The 24867-nt window shown below is 43.9% G+C and overlaps 1 protein-coding gene across 1 annotated transcript in view; it reads right to left on the bottom strand.

Annotated features, from left to right (window-relative positions):
* Positions 1-20079, bottom strand: part of LOC144602164 (uncharacterized) — a 145332-nt gene extending 125253 nt beyond the window's left edge. The window contains exons 1-10 of the mRNA XM_078414901.1: positions 19829-20079; positions 16646-16953; positions 13428-13547; positions 12038-12215; positions 10673-10725; positions 9690-9750; positions 5826-5879; positions 4062-4220; positions 2833-2950; positions 796-846 (exon numbers count right to left, since the gene is read on the bottom strand). Coding sequence (XP_078271027.1) covers positions 796-846; positions 2833-2950; positions 4062-4220; positions 5826-5879; positions 9690-9750; positions 10673-10725; positions 12038-12215; positions 13428-13547; positions 16646-16937 — 1086 coding nt within the window. The 5' untranslated portion in view covers positions 16938-16953; positions 19829-20079. The remainder of the gene's footprint in view (positions 1-795; positions 847-2832; positions 2951-4061; positions 4221-5825; positions 5880-9689; positions 9751-10672; positions 10726-12037; positions 12216-13427; positions 13548-16645; positions 16954-19828) is intronic.
* Positions 20080-24867: the final 4788 nt, after the last annotated feature.

Here is a 24867-nt window from a genome sequence, read left to right as displayed (position 1 = left end):
GGCCCACCTCACTCACCGCCGTCCCTTTGGTGCTAATGGAAAAAGTTTAATTGAAATCGGTATTATATTTTTTAAGTTATTCACATTTAAAAGTTTTAATCTATCTCCTAGGGAGGGAGGGGGGAGGGAGGAAGGAAGGGAGAGGGGGGAGGGAGGGAGGATAAGGGGGGTTGAGGGGGATGGAGTAGGGGGGAGGGAAGGAGAAGGGGGGAGGGGAGGGGGATGGTGGGAGGGGAGGGGGAGGGGGCAGCGGAGGGGGGAGGGAGGGGAGAAGGAGGGGGGCAGGGGAGGGGGGCAGGGGAGGGGGGCAGGGGAGGGGGGCAGGGGAGGGGGGCAGGGGAGGGGGGAGGGAGGGGGGAGGGGAGGGGGAGGAGAGAGTGCTGCACCAATGCAGGAGAGGTTTGGGCCCAACTGGTCCATTTGGTCTCGTAATGTAATAAAATGAACAGCAGATGCTGGTATATACTAAAGATAAACACAAAATGTTCGAATAACTCAGCAGGTCAGGCAGCATCTCTAGAGAAAATGGATAGGTAACATTTCGGGTCAGGACCCTTTAACAGAACAGTCCCGACCCAAAACTGTACCTATCCATTTTCTCCAGAGATGCTGTGTGAACCGCTGAGTTACTCCAGCATTTTGTATTTATCTTTAACATCCTGGTGAATCTCCTTTGCATTCTCTCCAGCATAACAACATCCTTTCTACAGTGTGGTGAACGGAACTGCACGTTGTGTTTTGTTTCACTGGATAGTTTTTATGAACTCTGTCAATACCCAAACCAACTGTACTTACCTTTCCTGATGTTGACCACAGTTGTGCAACCAGAGCCTCGTTCTCCTTCTTCTACACAGAGATAAGTTAGGTTTTAATTATATTTCAAAGCAAGTAAACATTCACTATTTTTTCGATAATGGAACAATCCATTTTTGCTTCTAGCAAGCCAGAGTTGAGGCACGTACAATAACAACGTTTAAAGGACATTTTGACAGCAACATGGATGGGAAAATTAATAGGCATGTGGGCCAAACACGAGTAACTGGAACTAGCTCAGATGTGGTATCTTGGTCGGCATGGACGAGTTGGGGTAAAAGGCCTGTTTCCGTGCTATACGACTCTATGACTCTAATACTTGAAACATATCCACTAGCATGTAACATTCTTAGCATTGTAAGTAGTCAATGGCCAACTCCATTAAGAGAGTCAATGGTGTTACTAGTGCTAAGCTCCCTGCCTTCGACCAGAAGCTCATCTATATCACTTTCACAAATGCTGTGGCCATAAGAAGCCTGAAGCTGGTTATCCAATATTCCTTGGAGTTCAAAAGAATAAGGGTGACTTGATTCAAACATGGAGTAGACATATTTTTAGATAGACAGTCAGAACCTTTAATCCAGGATGGAAATGTCAAAGACTAGTGTGCATAACTTTACGATGAAGTGGGCAAAGTTTAAAGGAAATATGCAGGGCAATTTTTTTTTAACACAGAGGATGATGGTAACCTGGAACACGCTGCCAGGTGTGGTCTTGGACGCAGATACAAGGGTGGTGTTTGAGAGGCTTTTAGATGGGCTCATGGATGTGCAGGCTGTGGAGGGGTATGGATCATGTGCAGGCAGATGACATTAATTTAGCTTGATATCAGGTTTAGCACAGACAATGTGGACCTGTTCCCGTGCTGTGCTTTTCTATGTTTTATGTTCTATATAAGATTCCAAGAGGGTAAATTTGTAGATGTTTTCACCAGTGGGAAAGTCATTAGCAGAGGATTTAGCTGCAAGATAAGGGGCTGAACCTTTAGAACTGAGATGTGTTGAAATGTATTCTCTCAGAGGGTGGTGAAACTCTGGACATCTATGCTCACAAGGGTGGTTTCCCATCATCATACATTGTCCAGCTTTGGAAATATATGTCCGGTCCTTCATCATCACTGGATCTAAATCCACAGCACAGAAGGAGACCATTCAACCCTTCAAGTCCTTAATAGGTTCTTATAAGAACAATCTAGCTATTCCCACTGCCTCGCCCTCTCCCCATGGCCTTGTGGTTACTCTGTGATAGAGCAAGTTGGACTATTGAACTGCAATGGATCTCCAGCACTGAACAGAAACTTGGTGGTCATACTGTGGCCAGAATGTCTGCATGCAATGGCACTAGACCACAGTTATTGACAACTCAGCACCAACCTGCTGAAAATCTCAAATGGCTACCAATTTTGTCAATGGGGTGACGGAACTGATGTTACTGCCAATGCTGCTTCTAATTAACAAGGGCAATTTTTACATGACGGTTTTATGATGAATAATGGCAGTTGTGTGGAATGAGCTTTGAGATGGGGGTGTTGGCTCCTTAGAGCAGAGAGTATAACAAAAGAAATAGGAATAGACCATTCGACCCCACATGTCTGCTAGCTATTCAATCAGGTTGTGGCTGATTTTATAACTCAGTGCTTCTTTCTGCACTGAGCTTCATGTGGACAAGGAATTTCATTAAACCTGGTATATATGACAATAAACTAATCAATGTGAATGGAGAGCTCTTTCGAAGAGCAATACACAGGAACAATGGGCCAAATGGGCTCCTTCAGTGCCGTATTTCTATGTGGTTAGAAATAAAAATAAAAGTTTTTCTTTAATATTTAGTATCATTATCAATTGCTTATAATTTCGATTAAATTTTTTTTTTATCTCAAATATCTTTGATTTCAATTCCCCAAAAAAGAACCAAGCAAACATTTTTATACCTTGTAACCAAAATGTTGTCTATTTTACAGAGTAATACACCAATTGTTGGCCAGTTTGTGTTTTGATCTGGAAATTGGTTTGTCCGTACCAGCTCTTTGCATTGTGTCCCCAGCTGATGAACTCTCTTCCGTGCCTCTCTTCCCGCACTCCTTGCATCTTCTAACTCTTCCACCACGGATTGCAAGCTGTGTAGCGTCCTTTGAGAACTGAAAACGACAACACATGACTTCAACACTCCTTCATCTTTGGCTACTGTAATGGCCAATTTTTGTTGCGAACGTCACTGGAGTCTCAAGGACCTTTAAGACCCAATGTGCATGCTGCAGCCTTGGGTGAGTGAGCGTTGAATAAAGGAGTAAAATACGAAGTCCTGGAATAACTCAGTCGATCAGGAGGACGTGGATAGGATTCATTGTGGGTTGGGACCCTTCTTCAGACTGGAAAGCTCTTCAGTCTAGATCTGGAATGTCACCAGAGTCTGAATAAAGGTGCCAAACCGAAATATCGCCAGAATCTGAAGAAGGATCCCAACCTGAAATATCACCTATCGATGTCTTCTAGGGATGCTGCCTGACCCATTGAGTTACTCTAGCATTTTATATTTTCCACAAGATTCCAGCATCTGCAGTTCCTCGTGTCTTGAATAAAGGAATGTGGATTTCTGGGAGCCAGGTCTGGGGAAGGAGCGATATGGAATGAGGAAGTGGTAAAAGCGGGTGCAATTACTTTTGAACAGGTACATGGATAGGAAAGGTTGAGAGGGATATGTGCCAAACGCGGACAAATTACACTAATTCAGATAGGCATCTTATTCAGCATGGATGAGTTGGGCCAAAGGGCCTGTTTTTGTGCTGTATGACTCTCTGACCTCAAATGCATTCAAACGATATTGGGACTACAAGTTAAACAATGAGAACAGCGCATGGACCAGGATTGTATTAGAGTATTGATGCAGTCGTCTGTAACTGAGGCATTCAAAATGTTGGAAAGGGTAATTAGGAAGAATGTATTTGCCAGGTGGGCCATTCTTTCGTGGAAGATCATAGAAAGTGCTAGTGTGCCAGCCAAATATTTTCTCTCATTCAACATCGCAGCACATATTGTGTTGGTCCATCAGAATTCACATCACTGTTTTGGGATCTTGCTGGGCACAGACCAGATACTACCTTTGCTTCACTGTAACACTGACTGCATTTCAACTGCCCTCCGTCAGTTGTAAACTGTTTAGTGATGCAATGTGGTTGCAAAAAATGTCTTTCTGTCTTTGCACTCCCCCACCCAAGGCAGCTGCAGAACGGATGGATTTCCTTGACATACCTCATCAGGTGATTCTTCAGCTTGGTCAGTTCCCTCGACAACTGCAGGTTCGTCTCGTCTGACACTTCCAAGGCTTTTTGGAGACTGCTGTTCTGTTCTCCCAATTTCTTGTTTGCATATTTTAGATCTGCAATGTTGTTGATTAATTCACTAGCCTCTCTTTAAAGAAAAATGTAGGGGGAAAAAATCAATCCTTAAACACCTGGAGACATCATCAAGTAGTGCTTGGAAGGAAGGAATAGTTTCCATTAAGGTTCAAGCAGCTTAACGATTGGATCCATGCTTTGGGAAGGATGTCACAGCTTTCAAGGAGAAACAGGAGAAGATGGTATTTTACAAAGGGTAGAGGATTCTAAAGTTCGAGGGCATGGGTTTAATGTGAGAGGGGAGAGATGTAAGAGGTGTCTGAGAGAAGCCTGTATCCAGAATCAGCTGCCAAAGGAAGTTATTGAAACAGATACAATTACAACTTTAAAAAGACATTTGGACAAATGTCTGGATAAGAGGACTATGGACCAAATACAGGCAAATGGGACTAGACTAGAATGCGCATAGACAACGTGGACAACGAGCACATGTTTCTGTGCTGCATAGCTCCATGACTCTAAAAGAGGAGAACTTGGGGCTGCTCTCCTTGGAACAGAAAAGGTAAGGGGTTTTGATAGAGGAGTTGATAATCACAAGGTGGTTTTGATAGGATAAATAGGGCAGGAGGGTCATGATCAGAGGACTCGCAATAAAGAGCCAGAAAGAAACTGAAGGGAATTTTCTATACACCACGTTGCTGTGATCTTGGATATGCGGCCAGGTTTTAAAAGAATAAACTTGCAAGACTGTGAAGAATGAGCAGGTAAATGACCATGGAGGCTAAGGAATTGAGGCGTATTAGTGCGGTGTATTGAACCATATACAAATTACCAAAGACGATGTATAGAGCACATTGAGGTGGGCAGACTCACAGGGTCTGACATTGTGCATTCTTGGATCCTGTAGGAAGCAAGGGAAGAAATTGTGCGATCCTTTCAGAAATACATGCTTCATCTTTAGCCATAGGTGAAGTTCTGGAAGAATGAAAGGTGGCTATTGATCTTTCAGAAAGGCTACAAAGACGAGTCAAGAAACTCACGTGGCTGAATGATGAAATTTATTTGGCAAGACTGAGCAGAGAGCTTGGAGAGATGGAGCCCATTGACTACTGCCCTGGCCAGTATGGCCGTCTGCAGAGCCTTGGTCAATTGGCCCCATTCCTAGAAGGATGTGGAGGGTTTGGAAAGGGTGCAGAAGAGGTTTACCAAGATTATACCTGCATTAGGTATTAGCTATACAGAGAGTTAAAACTTTCGTGGATTGTTTTCTCTGGAGCAACGAGGGCTGAGGGGAGCCATGATGGAAGTATATAAAATTATGAGAAGCATAGATACGGTAGACAGACAGATCCTTTTACCCAGGGTGGAAAGGTGAAAGATGAGAGGGCTTAGCTTTAAGATGGGGGGGGGGGGGGAAGTTTAAAAGGAATGTGCTTGGCAAGTTTTTTTTACAGAGAGTGGTGGGTGCCTGAAATGCGCTGCCAGGAGTGGAGGTGGTGTTAGGTAAAATTATGGCATTTAAGATGCTTTTAGATAGGTACATGGAAATGCAGGGCATTGAGATATATGGATCACGTTCAGGAAGAAGGGATTAACTTAATTTGGCATCATGTTTTGCAAAGACTGCTGTGTTGTACTGTTCTATATTCTATGTAAATCCTAGTCTCCCTTCACTCACCGAGCGGCACTGGAACCAATTCCCTTTACAAATGGCCAATCGCTTTGAAAGCATCTACATAAAAACAGAAAGAAGAAATCTGATGAGGCAAGTACTTACAACATTGTAAAGACTAGTTGTTTGTATCTAGAAGCAGGTAAAGTGACAATTAATGAAGGCGCTCTACATTATAAGTGGCTTTCATACAATAGGTAAGGAGAAATGGTTTGAAAGTCACAGATTGTTGCAACACAGGCCATTTGCAAGTACCTCCACTGTTTAAGAAGGGAACGAGGCAAAAGATAGGAGAAGCCTGTTAGTTTTGACTACTGAGATTGGTAAAATATTAGCGTCCATTATTAAGGATGAGGTTTCTTGGAAGCACGTGATAAGATAGGCCAAAGTCAGTGCGGTTTCTGGATAGCGCATCGATGTTTGCAAGGGACTTGGGACTGCAGGTGCAGGATTCCCAAAAGGTTCATTTGCAGGTTGAATTGGCTTTTAATGCCTTACAAACATATAATTGCGCATGCCTTCATCATTCCCTCTGGCAGCTCGTTCCATACATCCAATGCCCTCTTTCTTTGATCTATTTCCCCAATGTGAATTCATTGCTCTCTTCCTAATTTGATAATCAAAAGCAAATCAAAATCAATGGTCAGGGATCTCATATAACGCACTTTTACTAATTATGGGAAATGTTATTAATAATAAATTAGATTCCCTTAAGTGCAGAAAATTAATGGATATTGTGGTCGAGGTTTAAGGATCCATTTGGGTCGAAAGAGAGAACATGGTTCCTCTGCTGGAAGCTGTCAAAACAAGGACAGAGGATCTTAAACTGAGAGTCAAGGAGAGTGGTTAGTGTCACAAACACATAGAGCATGTTAGAGGTCTCACCTCAAAAGCTGTTGTGGCTGTCAGCCAATTTTGGAACCAAGACGTTTCTATATTTTAGTTAAGTGAGGCCATTATGTGGTGCTGCTGGTAGATAGAGTGGTGATGAAGGCTTCTGGCATGCTCACCTTCCTCAGTCAGGGAACTGCGTATAGGAGTTGAGGTGCTATGTTACAGTTGTACAAGACATTGGTGACACTTGGAGCATTGTGTTTCGTTTTGGTCACCATGCTATATGAAAGATGCCATTAAGCAGGAAAGGGTGCAGAGAGGATTTATGAGAACGTTGCTAGGACTCAAGGGCCTGAGCTATATAGGAAGTAGGGCAGGGTATGACATTTCTTGGACTGCAGGAGGCTCTGGGGTATCTTTTAGAGGGGTTTTTTTCCCCAGGATGTGAAAATCAAGAACGAGACCATAGGTTTAAGATGAAATATGAAAATAAATAAATAAAATATAAATATGAGAGGAGAAAAAATTAATAGGAATCTGAGGAGCAACTTCTGCTGGGTGATGGAATGAGCTGTCAGACATAATAGCTGAGGCAGGTGCAATAACAACTTTAAAAAAACATGTGAACAGAGAGATGTATAGGAAAGGTTTAGAGGGATATGGGCCAATCACGGGCAAATGAGTGTAGCTTTGATGGAGCATCATGGTCAGATGGACAAGCTGGGCCAAAGGGCCTGTTTTCGTGCAGCATGACTCCGTGACTCTATTAACAATACAAATTAAAGATGGAGTCAAACACCGCATCAGCCATATTCCAAATCGGCATGGTAGCGCAGCGGTAGAGTTGCTGCCTTACAGCACCAGCGACCCGGGTTCGATCATGACTCCGGGTGCTATGCAGAGTTTGTACGTTCTCCCTGTGACTGATAGTTTTCTCCGGGAGTTCCGGTTTCCTCCCACATTCCAAAGATATTCAGGTTTGCAGGTTAATTAGCTTCTACAAATTATCCCTAGTGTGTAGGATAGAACTAGTGTACTGGTGATCGTTGGTGGGCCGAAGGGCCTGTTACCACGCTGTATCTCTAAACTAAACTGAACGAAACCTAAATCAATAGTGGAACAGACTGTTAGCGGCTGAATAGCCTCTTTGTTTCTCTTTGTGCACAGTCAGAATCAAAGTGAGGAGATGGTTACTTAATTTTGGCTCCATTATTTTGCAAAATTCCAAGTAATTTACAACATTCCACCAGATGGTCTGGAATTGTCAGCCAACACTAAACAGTTTAATTCTGTGCAATTCCTTCTGCGAGCCAATATGTGAACTGAGGCACCTTTATATAAAATCATCAAAAAAATCAATGTGTAAACTCTGAGTTCTCTACAAAAGATGATTCCAAAATTTCAGAATGTTTGGGCATTTGCAAAACAATTGATCTTGCCATCAATTCCCATTCATAACATATATAACATATATAACATATATAACAACTACAGCATGGAAACAGGCCTGTCCGGCCCTACCAGTCCACGCCGACCATTCTCCCTGACCTAGTCTCATCTACCTGCACTCAGACCATAACCCTCCAATCCCCTCCTATCCATATACCTATCCAATTTACTCTTAAATAATAAAATCGAGCCAGCCTCCACCACTTCCACCGGAAGTCCATTCCATACAGCCACAACCCTCTGAGTAAAGAAGTTCCCCCTCATGTTACCCCTAAACCTTTGTCCCTCAATTCTGAAGCTATGTTTAAAGTAGCTATTATTTTTAGCCTTCTTAAACATTTAGCATTTTCATTTATTAAAAATTATTTGCATTGTATGTTTCTTGCCTTTATGATCTTGCCCAATGTGTCTCCAGTTAATACCATTTCTTGCTCGCCCACAATTGTCTTTATACCTTTAGTGTTGGAGAAACTCGGCAGGTTAGACAATACCTGTGAAAGGAAATGGACTGATGATGTTTCAGGTCGGGACCCTTATCATATCATATCATATATATACAGCCGGAAACAGGCCTTTTCGGCCCTCCAAGTCCGTGCCGCCCAGCGATCCCCGCACATTAACACTATCCTACACCCACTAGGGACAATTTTTACATTTACCCAGCCAATTAACCTACAAACCTGTACGTCTTTGGAGTGTGGGAGGAAACCGAAGATCTCGGAGAAAACCCACGCAGGTCACGGGGAGAACGTACAAACTCCTTACAGTGCAGCACCCGTAGTCAGGATCGAACCTGAGTCTCCGGTGCTGCATTCGCTGTAAAGCAGCAACTCTACCGCTGCGCTACCGTGCCACTCTCTAGTCCTGACCTGAAACATTGTCTGCCTATTCCCTCCACAGATGCTGCCTGACTCTCTGATTTCCTCCAGCACTCTGTGTTTTGCTCAAGATTCCAGCATCTGCAGTTTCTTGTGTCTCTCTGTCTTTAATTCTTTCCCATTTCAATTCCAGCATCTTTTTGATCTATTGAATCTTCTTCCACTGCTCCATCAGGCTTCAGGTTTCAGATTCGCCTTATGTTTTTAAAATCTTTAATCATGTCTCTTAAGCACTGACCTTCTTCAATGAAAAAGGGCTCCATCAATCTAGCTGGAATATTCAGATTGAAGAATCACCCCAATCTGAAATAACATCTGTCCATTCCCCCCCCCCCCCCCCTGCTGATGTTGTCTGGCCTGCTAAGTTTCTCCAGCACTTTGTCTTTAACTAAAAAATATTGCATGTATGGCCTTGGAATCCCAGACCCCTAATCTATGTATAGTGTCTTCACTTCAAGATAAAGACTTCAGAATGGGACTAAAATAACTAGGATTGTTTAATTTCTTCAAATAAAAAATCTTTCTGTGTAGATAGTTTAGCGAGGTTCTCTGATGAAGGGTCGCTGATCTAAAACCTCTCTCCAGAGGCTGCCTGACCCGCTGAATATTTCCAGCATTTTCTGTTATTTCAGATTTCCAACATCCACAGTATTTTACTTTTATTGTAGAAATTCTGCTCCAGTGTCCTTTGAGATGAATAAATACATACGTTTCGGTGCTGTCTGTTCCCTTTTCCAGTTGCCCAGGTGCCTCATGAGAAATCTCGTCTCCTTTCAAAAAGAAAAGACAATGGGGCAGAAATCTCCTCAAATGTGCACGAGGGAACATGATCAATTGGTAGGTATTATGAGGAGGTGTCCGACAGCTGACGCCTGGTCTCAGCATGGTGGAAGTCAGCCTGCCAAGCTACAACAGTGCCTCCCTTGTCAGAGGGTTTAATGACAATGCCAGGATTGTGGCTGAGCTTGTGGAGGGCTGTGCATTGGAGGGAGGGAGATTGGAGAGTGGGTAAGGGGAGTGGAAAAGTCAAGATGGTTTATTGTCCCATCAGCAGTTGGAATTAAAAATATCCAGAGAGGGTAGAAGGCCGGCAGAGTAAGTCTATGAGGAGGAGGAGTATCGGAGATGGGAGGAGGGGTCGTCCCGGGGAGACAAAGAATCTTTATTTTAAAAAAGCCAGGAGGCAGAGGCAACGGAGGAAGAGGACAACATCGAAACGGGCTCAAAACATTGAGGTATGGAACTAGGGGTTCAAAGGTAAAGCCTCTACTGAGGACTAACTGTTCTGCATCAGAAAGGTGGAAATCCCGTGGAATGGTGAAAACCAAAGGGCAGGCCCAGGCTCTGAGGAGAGTAGAAAGGTGGAGGGTGACAGGGAGGTACTGTTTAACAAACTTCAGTTAGATATTCCTTTAACCTTCCTTTTCCACGGGAGAAGTCAGCCGAATGAAATGTGAAACACAAAATGCTGGAGTAACTGCAGCATCTGTGCAGAGAATGAACAGGCAACATTTCGGGTCAGGACCATTTTTCAGTCCCTTTTCCAGTCTGAAGAACAGTCCCAACCCGAAATGTCACCAGTCCATTCCTTCCACAGATGTTGCCTGACCTGCTAAGTTACTCCAGCACTTTGTGTTTTGCTCCAGCATCTGCAGTTCCTTGTGTCTCTCCTATCTGAAATGTTTCACTTACTGTCCATTTTAGCACTTTCTCTCAGATTCACTGATGTTTTATCATCTGATGACCTGTGAATTAAGTAACAAAGAGTGATACACACACACACTGCAGCCATTTAATATCAACAATTGCTTCAGGGACGCAGGAGAAACCGCTTTAACCCAGATACATTTGAGAATATCAAGCAAGCAGCCGGGGGAGTGGTGGAAACAAATAGTACGTTGCTTCAGTTCATTCAGACTAATGAGTTAATGCCCAATCCCATTCACCCTGAAATAAGTGAGCTTCAGACAGGAGAACTCAGGAGATCATGCACTGGTTTTCATTGGTGGGCCAGCGGTGAAAGAGTTAGCAGCTTCAAATTCTTGGGTGTGAACAGCTCCAATAACCTGTTCTGCACCCAGCACATTCATGTAATCATGAAAAAGATTTAATCACAAAGAAGTTAAAATGGTTAGCAACCCAGCTAATTGACGAGACCAAGTGTAGACGTGGCGGCCGTTTCATCAAACACTTGCATTCTGCCTCCGAAGGCCTGGTTGCTGACCATTTTAACTCCCCTTCCCATTCCCATGCAGACCTTTCAGTCTTTGGCCTCCTCCACTGCCAGAGTAAGCCCACACAAGCACTAGATGAGCAGCAACTCATATAATGCTTGTGTAGCCTATACCCCAACAGTATACACATTGAGTTCCCCAATTTCAAGTAACACCCCTCATTCCTCTCACTTTCCCCACTCCCCGCCCTCCGGCGCATGAATCTCTCCCACTATCTCCCATTATCCCAGTCAACTTCCTCCTTTTCCTCCCACTCCATCTCCTATCGTCAAGATTCATGTTTCTTTTTATCCCCTCTTTCTCCTTCCCCCATTTCGTTCCATCCATATCCCCCCCCCCTCCAGCTTTATATTTCACTTCCTCATCTGGACACCCTTTTGTCTCCTTATGACACCTAGTCTTCGTCAATATCTCCACCCATTTGTCAAGCACTCTCCTCCTCACCTATATCCACCTATCACTTGTCAGGCTTGGCTCCACCCCCACCTCCCTATTTCCCTGGCATTGTGAAGCAGCAACTCTACCAGCTATGCCAATGTTTTAAAATGTTGGGGCATAACTTTCCTGTTCTTGTATTGAAAGCCCTAACAAGCGATGGCTGGTATCTTATATGCTTCTACCTTCGAGAATCTATGGACATACTCCTAGATCCCTCTATTCTTCAATACCTCGTAGGATCTTACCATTCCTGTTGTATGGCCTTACTAAATACATCAGCACACAGGATCAAACTTCATCTGCTATTTCCCAGCCCATTTTACCCTGGTGTGCCCAATAATGGTTTCAGATTTCTAGTTACAAGGATCCTTCTTAACCACAGTACCAATCCTGAGTGCAATTTGCGATCCATCTTCTCATCGTTAAGTGGAAGCTTCCTCGGTCAATAGCAATGTCCTTTCGTTCTGGATCAAGCATATTGTGTAGCATCTGTAATCTGCCATCCTGACTCTGTCCTGTCATTTCCTGCAGGTACCGGACGATCACCGAAGCTGCAACTCTCCCTGTTGGGCAAAATGAAAGGATCTGCCTTCAACTCAACCAGCTCATAGACTCTCTTCCCGCTGTTCCAAGAAACATTCAATGCTCAAATTAATCAAAGTAAACCATATTCCATTGGGGAGCAGGTGCAAACCCCATAATAGATGGCAAATGAGATTGACCAGGAGAGTTAAGGTACCTAAAATATATTCAATGGAACAGGAAGATGCCTTTTAACCACATTCTGTCATTCATTCCAATCATGGTTGATCTGTACCTTAACTCCATCAATATTCTTTGGTCCAAAATATTTAACTTTAGGGTTGGCACTTGCTTTTCTTCCATAGATAGTCAGAGAGCAATACAGCATGGAAACAGGCCCTTCGGCCCACTGTGCCCATGTTGAGCAAGTTGGCATACTGGATTGGTTCCATTTGCCTGCATTTGGCTTAGAGCCCTCTAAACCCTTCCTATCCATATATCTGTCAAAAAGTATTTTAAAAGTCATAGTTGTATCCACTTCTATAGCTTTCTCTGGCAGTTCATTCCAGATACGGAGTACCCTCTGAGTGATAATATTGCCCTGAGGTCCCTCTTAAACCTCTCACCTTAAGCCTATGCTCTCTAGTTTTCATGCTGTAGGACTCTATGACTCTAGTCCCACTTGCCTTCAAATAGCCCATATCCCTCCTAACATTTTCTATCCATGTAGCTGTAAAGTTTCTTTTAAATGTTGTAATTACACTCGCTTTCACCAGGTCCTCTGGCAGCTTGCTCCATGTTTGCACCACTTTCTGTGTGGAAAGGGTTGACCCATGGTCCCTTTTAAATCTTTTTCCCCTCACCCATAACATGTGTCCTTTAGTTTTAGACTCCCCTGCCCAGGGAAAAAGACTGTGGCTATGCGCTTTTTCTGAGCCTTTCACGATTTTATAAGGTCACCCATCAACCTCCAATGCTCCAGGCAAAAAAGACACAGCCTATTCAGAGTTTCCTTATAGTTCAATCCTCCAGACCCGGTAACATCTTTGCAATTATTTTTTGCGCCCTTTCCAGTTCAAGGCCATCCTTCCTATTGCAGGCGCCCTGCAATAGGAAGGTCAACCCAACTAGTGAGGGAAAGAGAGAAAGCCAATGATAGCGGCAGGGAAGTGTGCGTGTGTGAGTGTAAGAGAAGGAGATGGAGATACATTTTATACAGTTGCATGAGAGTTTAGGGCTCAGAGACCATGTACCTGTGCCCTCAGTATCGCAGGCCTTGAAAGTGAAGTTCAACACATCCTCCTCAGAGCAGAGACCAGGCTCATCATCAAAACTTGCTGCACCTTCTTCTGAAAGCATGGCTTCATCGCTGCCTGTTGGAGATTTGTGTGGGAGGAAAAAGTAACGTATTCAAAGGCTCACAAAATGAAATATTATATTAGATAGCAAGCTATACTCCAAATCCCAGTTAACCCATCTTCGGGTAAATTGACTACCCTGCCATCCCCTATTGGTAAACAAGCCCAACACCCCCAGCCCTGACCTTCTACTGTGCTGACACTGCTCAATATTTTCCGTAATCAATGACTCCACCCAACACCCACCCCACCACACCCTCACCTCATATATATACACACACACATACGTTTTAAGGTGAAAGGGGAAAGATTTAAAAGGAACACAAAGGGAATTTTTCCACATAGAGTTTATACAGCCAGCGGAAGTAGCTACCGCATCTCAATAACAACTTTTGCAAGATATTTGGACAGGTACATGGATGGGAAAGGTTTAAATGGATATGGTCCAGGGCAGACAAGTGGTACTAGCTTAGATGGGACAAGTCGGTCAGCATGACCGAGTTGGGCCAAAAGGCCTGTTTCCATGCTGCATGACTCTATGACAATGTGTGACCCAAGGCCTCCTGCCTTACCTCTGGAGATATTTTTGGTCCAACACTGGCAAACACCAGATAAGAACATTGCAAACAGAAGCTCAAATCCTACCATCTAGAGCCGCGGGTGCAGTACATGCTCTGGGTAACTGAGCTAATGCTGAAAGTGAGAGTGTGAATAGCGGGCATCTGTTGCAGAATCGCTGAGCACTTTTGAACCAAATGATCCCTTTTGAAGAATGGACCCGACCCGAAGCATTGGGTTCATTCCCTCCACAGATACTGCCTGACCCACTGAGTTCCTCCAACACATTGATTAGTTGGTGTCGTAATTTGGAGAGTGTGTTAAAATGGCTGAACACACAGGGTTGGGTGTAGGTAAGATGGAGGTTGTTTTGTGAAAACTCCTGAGGTGAGGAAACAGATTCTAAACAGCCAATCTCGGGATCTATGGATGCAGAGCTGGCAGCCGATCAGAACCCAGAAAGTGGATTGGTATTATAAACATGTCACTGAAGCTGACAAGATCTTGTGACAAGCAACAGATGAATGGCGGAAAGGACAGTTTTGAGAAGATAAAGGCAGAGTTTTGATTTGTAATGGTACGCATCGGTCTGGTGTACCTGCACCTCTCAAAAATTAAAAACAAGATTTTCACATTTTTATAATTTTAATTTTTATGCTCTTTCAATTTTAAAGTAAAATGTATTCATTAAATTAGGTGTAGGAAAGAACTGCAGATGCTGGTTTAAATCAAACGTACACACAAAATGCTGGAGTAACTCAGCGGGACAGACAGCATCTCTGGAGAGAAGGAAAGGGTGACGTTTCAGGTCGAGACCCTTCTTCAGACTCTAATTAAATTAGGTGAACAGGCTCTTAAAACACGTAGCAGTAGCTGGAATGTAATTATTTGATGTACACCAGTCAATGTTTTAGTTTTATAGATATAGCATGGAACTGGCCCATGGATCAATTTAGTCCACGCTGACCATCGATCACCTGTTCACACACTAGTTCTATGTTATTCCCCTTTCGCTTCCACTCCCTACACACTGTGCAATTTACAGAGGCCAATTAACCTACAAATCTACACTTTTTTAGGATTTGGGAAGAAACAAGAGCACCCAGAAGAAACTAACGCAGTTACAGGGAGAACCATTAGACCATTGGGAGCAGAATTAGACCTTTCATCCCATCGAGTCCACTCATCATTCAATCATGGTTGATCTGTTTTTTCCTTTCAACTCCATTCTCCTACTTTATCCCGTAATCTTTGATGCCCCAACTAATTAAGAATCTATAAATTTCCACTTTAAAAATACCCAATGTCTCGGCCACCACAGATGTCTGAGGCAATGAATCCCACAGATTCACCTCCCTCTAACAAAATTCCTTCTCATCTCCATTCTAAAGGTACGTCCTTTTATTCTGAGGCTGTGCCCTCTGGTTCTAGACTCTTCCACTACAGCAAACATCCTCTCCACCGTGGTCTTTCGTAGGTTTCATTGAAATCGCCCCCCCACATCCATCTAAACTCCAGCGAGTACAGGGCCATAACCATCAAACGCTCCTCATACATTAACCCACTCATCCCCGGGATCATTCGCGTAAATCTTCTCTGGATCCTCCCGAATGTCAGTACATCCTTCCTCAGATATGGGGTCCATAACTGCTCACAATATGTCAAATGCGGCCTCACCAATGCCTTATAAAGCCTCAGCATTATATCCTTGCTTTTATATTCTAGTCCTCACAAAATGAATGTTAGCATTGCATTTGCCTTCCTTACCATTCGATTCAACCTGCAAATTAACGTCTTGGGAATTCTGTACCAGCGCTCTCAGGTCCCTTTGCACCTCCTATTTCTGAATCCTCTCCCCATTTAAGACGTTCTCTATGGCTTCATCCCTTCTACCAAAATGCATGACCATACACTTTGCTATATTGTATTCCATTTTTCACTTCTTTGCCCACTCTCCCAACCTGTCCAACTCCTTTGTCAGGCTTCCTGCTTCCTCAACACTACCTGCCCCTCCACCCATCTTCATATCATCCGCAAACTTGGCCACAAAGCCATCATCTAGATCATTCATTTATAATGGTGCAAACACCATACAGGCAGCTCCTGACGTGAGGATCAAACGTGGGTCTCTGGAGCTGTGAGGCAGCGGCTCTCCCAGCTACGTCACTGTGCCATCACGTGAACTCTTAGATCGAAGGCTGTGAGCAGCAACTTCATTATTTTGTTTTCTGGCAACATGACATGCATGTTTGATAAATTTCTTGGTGTATTTTATTTTAATAATAGGTTTAATTTTTTTAATGTGACAATCACACCTCCGGAACTGCAGTGCTCACTTACTACTGGACCTCCCTTAGTAATTTTCTGGATGTTATGCCCTTGGTTAAAGCATGTTTTCTGGATGTTATGCCCTTGGTTAAAACAGTTTCATTGTTTGCAGCCTTCTTTCCTTCTCTCCTAGATGCTGCCTGACCTGCTGAGTTACTCCAGCATTTTGTGATTAAATACCTTTGATTTGTACCAGCATCTGCAGTTATTTTCTCGTAGTGACTCACTTTTGTCATTGATGAATTCCACTTGTCTTCCAAAGACTTCCCCAGCTGAACTCTCTCTGGGTGCATTCAAGCTCCTGGTTAACGACACACCTACAGCCATGTTGACATTTTCATATCCATCCATGGATGAGCACGTTGTCCCAGCGCCCAGTCCAGAATCTAAACGCGAGACAAAGTTGGAGCCCAGAGAGTCCTTCTCTTCATGATCCACTGCCTGGCCTCTCTGCAGAGACGGCAAGCCTTCAATGACTGCCGAACTCCAAACCCTCTCCGTTTGCACCTTGGAAGTCATTTTAATTTTGCGAAACCTGCACAATATTGTTAAGGAGCAGAGCACAAATTATTAACAGTAACTTCTGCTTACAAATGAAGCTCAGAGCTGCAACCATGCAGAAGGTGAAGACTCATGCAGAGTCAAGAGGGTTTAATTGTCATATATAACGGCAACAGAACCATAAAATTCTTATTTGCAACAGCTTAACGGGCCTGTAAAAATGCAATAATGACCAGAAAATATATAATAATCAATTCTTTAATAACCATAATACTTGGTAACCATTACAGTGCAAACTGTAGTCCGAGGTGCAACCAAAGACTATGTCCTTAGAAGATCAAAAATTGCTGAGGTTCGTGTTGTAAAGTGTTTAAGAGTCTGATGGTTGCTGGACAATACTGTTCGTGAACTTGTTTTCAGATTCCTGTACCTTCTTCCCTTTGGTAATTCACCACGGTACTGTTGACATCTGACAGTAGTTACTGAACTATTATGAAGGCTTCAAATATCAAGGTATATGTTTAACACCATCACATAATTCTACATTCCAACTACAATGATCTTGGAATGAAGGCAACACTAACTCCAGAGTTGGAAGGATTAAATTTATGAGGCCATTTATGATTGCACATACATGGCAATTCCCATTAATAGAATATTTCAAGGTGGGCCAAAGGGCTGTGTCTGTGCTATACAGCTCTATAATTCTATGACCTTCAACATAACAAAAGTCGCCAACAGAAAATCAACACTGAGAAGATGACCAAAACCTTGCTCAAAATAGTCAAATTAAATAGTCTAAGAAAAGTGGTGAAGTAGAGAGGTGTAAGACAGTGAATTCTAGAACTTAGGGGCTTAGCAAGTCAAGTGTTTAGCCAGAGGGTGTTGAATCTGTGGAATTCATTGCCACTGACGGCTGTGGAGGTCAAGTCATTGGGTATTTTTAAAGCAGAGATTGATGGGCTCTTGATTAGCAAGGACGTCAAAGGTTACAGTGAGAAACCAGGTGAATGGGGTTGAGAGGGAAAAATAGATTAGCCATGATCGAATGGCGGATCAGCCACAATGGGCCGAATTGCCTATTTCTGCTCCTATGTCTTATGATAAGTCATTTATTGTCACAGAAAAGGGCATATCGGTCCATTTTGTCCATGCCAACTAAGCTGGCATACTAGGCTAGTCCCATTTGCCTGCATTTCGCCCATATCCCCTAAACCCTAACTATCCATATGTTTGTCCAAATGTCTTTTAAAAGTCATAATTGTATCCATTTTTATAGCTTCCCCTGGCAGCTCATCACAAGTACAGACTTTACTCAAAAAAATTGCCCCCGAGAGCCCTCTTAAATCTCCCCCCTCTCACTTGAGGCCTATGCCCTCTAGTTTTATGATCCACTATCCGAGGAAAAAGACTCTGGGTGATCTTGTATACTTCAATAAGGTCAATCCTCAGCCTCCTGTATTCCTGTTTGTTGCAGGATGCACACAATGCTGTTTGTCATTATTTTCAACGTTGTTTATACACCTACTTCTATAAGCATCATATGTAGGTTCCAATTTACAGCATATTCTGTACATACAATGCAGTCGGGTATATAAACATACTAAAATATAGTGTCTTTCCACAAATATATCCACACATACAATGTTTAGATGTGCCTCTCCAAGCAACATACACATGTTGTTCTACCTCCCTATATATATTGATATGTTTTCTGTAAAATATTAAACAGAAAGTCTTTGATTATTCGATCATAGTCACCTTTGCAAATCTACACATTCCCCTACATTTAATGTGTGTGTACTCTGAAAAATAATATCTTCAACATTTTCAGGAACACTTTCTTCTCCACTGTTAATTAGACAAATATAGAAACCTAGAAAATAGGTGCAAGAGTAGGCCATTCGGCCCTTTGAGCCAGCACTGCCATTCAATATGATCATGGCAGATCATCCAAAATCAGTACCCCGTTCCTGCTTTCTCCCCATAACCCTTAATTCCTAAGAGCGAAATATAACTCTCTCTTGAATACAACAGGACAGTCCTCCCATAACATAGGGTATAGTTCCTAAGTATAGTGGATAGCAGACTTTTTCTTTGTAAATGTCATGCTAAAACTCTGTAATGCTACATTCTGCACTCTGGTATATTTTCTCTTTACTCTACGTATATTATTTGATTTGACTAGATGACCTGCAAAAAATTGTTTTTACTGTATTTCGATACACATGACACTAATAAACCAATACCAAACCAATACCACTTGCTACTAGGCATCAGCGTGAAAAAAATACCATGCAAGCATAACTGTGGTCGAAAGATTTTGGGCAGGTAGTACATATCTTTGTGCAAAATATACTACCTGTTACTAGTCACCACTGGATGAATTCCTTACAGCCTACATGCATTAAAACTTGAGTAGGAAAACGTGTTATAATCTATATACTAAAACTCTCATTTGTTTGTTTGTTTGTTCCTGAACTACAGCCAAAATGGTACACGATAGCATGACAATTTTAGGCCCACCTTACTCAACGTCATCCCTTTGGTGCTAATGGAAGAAGTTTCATTGAAATCGGTGTTATATTTTTAAAGTTATTCACATTTTAAAGTTTAAATCTATCTCCTAGGGAGGGAGGGGGGTGGAGGGAGGGGGAGGGAGGGGGGTGGAGGGAGGGGGAGGAGGGAAGATAAGGGGGGTTGAGGGGGATGGAGTGGGGGAGAGGGGGGAAGGGGGAGGGGAAGGGGATGGGGAGGGAGAGGGAGGAGGAGGGGGAGGAGGGGAGGGGAGGGGGAGGAGGGGAGAGGGGATGGGGGAGGAGGGGGTGGGGGAGGAGGAGAGGGTGCTGCACCAATGCAGGTTTGGGCCCAACGGGGTCCACTTTGTCTAGTTTATTTTAAGACTTTACCTCTTAAATACATTTCAGCCTGCGACTCGCATACGTTTCCAGCTGTAGTTCAGCTCCTGGCTTCAGAGGTTGACGTATTTTCTCAAATTACGATAACTTTTAACATTATTGAAATGCTGAAAATCACCATCTTTTGAATCTCTTTTCATTTGCCAGCAGCTTTCTCGAAAAAAGTATATCAGATGTTAATAGAAAAATGGCAATTGCAGTATAGTTGTTGATGGATGCTGGTGTCACACTGAATAATCAAACGTCACTTCAAAACCAGCTGGCCCAGACAGATCTGTTCTCTCTGGCTGTAGTCAATCCATCAGGGGTACAGGCAAAAACCTCAAACCGTGGCAGAAATCATTCAGCTCCTTGAATCGGCATCTCCATTCAGTCAGATCATATCTTTATCTTCAGATCAACTTAATTCGCTTCCTTTACCTCTGTGACTCTTAAACCCAACCAACAAGTCATAGTCATACAGCAAGGAAACATGCCCCTTGGCCCAACTTTGACGAAGGTGCCCATCTAAGTCAGCCTCCATTGCCTGCATTTGGTCTAAGGTGGGGGAGGGATGGAGAACAAAGAGTATATCTCTAATATGGTGAGACAGATGGGTTCATGAGGGAGTGATGCAAATTGTTTATTGGTAAAATGTTTTGAAAACGATGAGGTTGTGAGATGGCCCAGCAAACTAGGCGGTACGAACAGAAAATGTAAAACTGAGCCAAGGTGATGACCATTTTCTGATGCAAGCAGCAAGAAACCATGGGTCACTTAAAGGTGGAGAATACAATACCAAGTGTGGAAGCTGCACTCAGCCCAGACGGAAGATGAGGATTTGCTCCTCAAGCTAAAGTCAGTCGAAAATTTCAATCAACCCTCAGCACTTAAAGTTTTTTATAGGGGAAGAGTTCTAGAATCCTCTCAACTTGGTTTAGTTTAGTTTATTGTCATGTATACTGAGGTGCAGTGAAAAGCTTTTGTTGGCATGCTAACCAGTCAGCGAAAGACAATGCATGGTTACAATCAAGCTGTCCACAGTGTCATACATGATAAAGGTAATAATGTTTAATGTAAGATAAAGTCCAGTAAAGTCCGATTAAAGATAGTCTGAGGGTCTCCAAAGAGATAGATAGTAACTCAGGACCACTCTCTAGTTGTTGATAGAATGGTTCAGTTGCCTGATAACAGCTGGGAAGAAACTGTTCCTGAATTTGGAGGTGTGCGTTTTCACACTTCTACACTTCTTGCCTGATGGGAGAGGGGAGAAGAAGGAGTGACCAGGTTGAGACTCGTCCTTGATAATGCTGGTGACCTTGCCGAGGCAGTGTGAGGTGTAAATGGAGTCAATGGAACGGAGCTTGGTTTTTGTGATGGGCTGGGCTGCATCCACAATTCTCTTCAATTTCTTACGATCTTGTACGGAGCTATTCCCCAACAATGTGCTGGTGCATCCCAATAACATGCTTTCTACAGTGCATCAGTAGAAGTTGGTGAGAGGTATTGGGGACATAGACAAGTGCTTTCTCATATCACTGTAGAATGGTTTGCACCCAATTGTCAGAATCCCATGTGGGTTCTTGTCAAATGGTATTCTAACAAACATACAGACACCGTCTACTACCCTGCCTTCATCAATCTTCCTACATATGTCCTCAAAAACCTCAATCAAATTAATGAGATAGTTTCCCCTGCACAAAGCCATGTTGCCTAATCAACCATGGATCAGCCCCTGCCTTTCCAAATGTACATAAATCCTACCCTGAGAATTTTCTCCAGTAATTCCCATATCTTATTAAATAAGGTAACCACATTAGCTATCTTCCAGTCTCTCACCCGTGATTAATGAAGATACAAAAATCTGCGTCTAGTCCCCAGCTATCTCCTTCCTTGTATCCCTGCATAGATCACATCTGGCCCTGGGTATTTACCAATCCTTATGCCATCTATTACATCTAACACCCCCCCCCCTCCCCTTAATGTTGACCTTCTTCAAACTATTAATTTACTCCTTCCCAAACTCACTGTCTTGCATATCTTTCTCCGTAGTGAAGTCAGATGAAAAGTAATCCATTAGGACCTCGCCCATGTCACGCGGCCGCACACTAAATTATCCCTTTAGTCTCTCACTTTCTATGGCTATCCACTTGCTCCTGATATACTTACAGAATGTCTTTGGGTTATCCATATTACTTGCCCATTATGCATATGTACATGCAGCTTCCCATCTTTAAACTCTCCTATCTGTCTCTCTTTATTCTACCAAAATATATAGCTTCAAATAAACATCAATTAAACAATTTCTACCAAACTCCTTCTTCCTCTCTAGTGGGTGTCTCGTGTGCTCTCCATGGGTGACCCTTTTTTCCTCTTTGGTAGGGGTCCTGACTAAAATATATCCTTCCAACGAGATCATCAAAACTGATTTCCCCCTCTATCCTCAAGCTCTCTGCCGAACAACTGGCACCAATCTACACAGACTTTTTCAACCAGCCCTGCAAACCTGCACTATCCCTGCCTGCTTCAAAATCTCCACTATTGTTCCTGTACTCAAAAAAGCGAAGGATTACTGGTCTTAATGACTACAGGCCTGTCGCACTGACCTCTGTAATCATGAAGACCCTTGAAAGACTTGTGCTGGCCCAGCTGAAAAATATCACAAACCCCCTGCTGGATCCCCGCCGTGGCCAATACATCAGTGGATGATGCAGTCAACCTAGGCCTGTACTTCATCCTCCAGCACCTAGACCGCCAGGGGACCAATACAAGGATTTTGTTTGTGGACTTTAGCTCTGCATTCAACACCATTGTACCAGAGTTACTACACTCCAAACTCTCCCAGTTGACTGTGCCTGAACCCCTCTGTCAGTAAATCACCAACTTCCTGACAGACAGGAAGCAGCATGTGAGGCTGGGAAAGCACATCTCGGACCCGCAGACCCTCAGCATAGGAGAACCGCAAGGCTGCGTACTCTACCCTCTCTTTTACTCCCTCTACACCAACGACTGCACCTCCACAGACTCCTCTGTCAAGCTTCTCGTGTTTGCGGACGACGCAACCCTGATTGGACTGATCCAGGATGGGGAGGAATCTGCCTACAGACAGGAAGTGACACGGCTGGCATCCTGGTGTCATCGCAACAACCTGGAGCTCAATGCTCTTAAGACAGTGGAATTGATTGTAGACTTTAGGAAAGCTCCCCCTCCCCTCACCATCAACACCACCACAGTTACATCTGTGGAGTCGTTTAGGTTCCTTGGAACCATCATCTCCAGGGACCTTAAATGGGAGGCCACCATCGACTCCAAAGTCAAAAAGGCCAAACAGAGGATGTACTTCCCGCGGCTGCTGAGAAAACACAATCTGCCTCAGGCAATGATGGTCCAGTTCTATACTGCCATCACAGAGTCTATTCTCACCTCCATCAGCCACCAAGCATGACATCCGGAGGCTGCAGCGCATCGTTCGATCAGCCAAGAAGGTTGTTGGCTGCAACCTTCCCCCCATTGACGAACTGTACACTGCAAGGGCCAGGAAGCGAGGGGGTAAGATCATCTCTGACCCCTCTCACCCTGGCCACAAACTCTTTGAAGCACTTCCCTCTGGAAGGCGACTCCGGACTGTCAAAGCTGCCACAGCCAGATAGCTTTTTTTCCACGAGTAGTTCTACTCAACAACCAAAAGTCTGCAGCCTCCTTTTGCTCTGGATTTTATTTCAATCTTCACATGTTTAAATTATAATGTTTTATTCTTAATTGTTTACTGTATGTCGTGTTGTCACTTGCGAGCAAAGCACCAAGGCAAATTCCTTGTATGTGTACTTATGTGGCTAATAAAATTTATTCAATTCAATTATCTAGACATGATTATATTACCAATTGTGAGAGAATTTGCAAATAGCTGGCTACCATGTCTCCTATATTACAGGAAACTACATACATTTCAAAAGTTTATTTCATATTGCCCAGATCACAGCTCTCACTGGGTGCCTACTCATTCCCGTCCACCATTTTTCTCTCTCGCTCTCTCCCCTCCACCCTTTCCTACAGTGTAACACTTTTCTTTCTCCTCAAATTAGCTACCTCTTCTTACTTCACCTTCTTCATTGAGTCTTTCCTCTCTCTCTCTTCCATTGGGTACCTCCCCATCCCCTTTTCTGGGCGTATCCCTTTCCCCTTTCCCTAATCCACAGTGTGTCCCACCCTCAGGGGTGTGCCAACATCGCTCGCTCTCTCTCCCACCCACTGAGCAACTGGGCCCTCTCCCTCTGGTACCTTCCTTGACTATATATATATTTATTTATTTTTTTACACTTGCTCCCTGTCCTCTAGTGGTACCCCATCTCCACCTAATGTCCACCAGCATTGGGTGCTGCCCTATACCATTGGGCGCTAACCTGACTAATTATCTCTCTGGTCTATCTATCTTTCTTAACCTGTCTCCCTGTCCTCCATCGGTGCCCCATACCGCACATGATGCCCAGCCTCATTGGGCGTTGGCTTCTTTCTTTCTTTTTCTCTCTCTCTCTCTCTCTCTCCTCCCATTGGGCGCTCCTCCTTTTCTACCCATCTTCCATTGTGTGCTTCACCTATCTCCTGCTCTCCCACTAGGTCCTGTACTCTCTCCCATTGCATGTCTCCCTCCCTCACCCCACTCCCATTAGATGTCCTTCCCACTGGATGTCCCCCTCCCTCCATCCCTCCCACAGGATATCGCCTCCTCCATCCCCCATTGGATGCCTCCCTCCCTTCCACTGGATATCCCCACTGCCACTGGATGTTCCCCTCTCCATCCCTCCCTGTCCCCCTCTCCATCCCTTCCTCTCCCACTGAACGTCCCCCTCTCCATCCCTCCCTCTCCCCCCCCCCCCTTCCCACTGGATGTCCCTCTCCTCTCTCCCACTGAATGTCCAATCCCCTCACTTCCAATGAATGACCCTCTCTCTCCCACTCGGTGCTCCCTCTCTTCTCAGTGCCTCCTCCCACTCTGGCCCTGCTCCCTCTCCCCGTCCCCCTCAGTATCCACTCCCCAGTTTGGCCCTGCTCCT

This window comes from Rhinoraja longicauda, chromosome 18 (assembly GCF_053455715.1).
Source record: "Rhinoraja longicauda isolate Sanriku21f chromosome 18, sRhiLon1.1, whole genome shotgun sequence".
NCBI classification, from domain to species: domain Eukaryota; kingdom Metazoa; phylum Chordata; class Chondrichthyes; order Rajiformes; family Arhynchobatidae; genus Rhinoraja; species Rhinoraja longicauda.
Note: the sequence above shows the minus strand (reverse complement) of the source record. Positions and strands in the feature narration are given on the sequence as shown.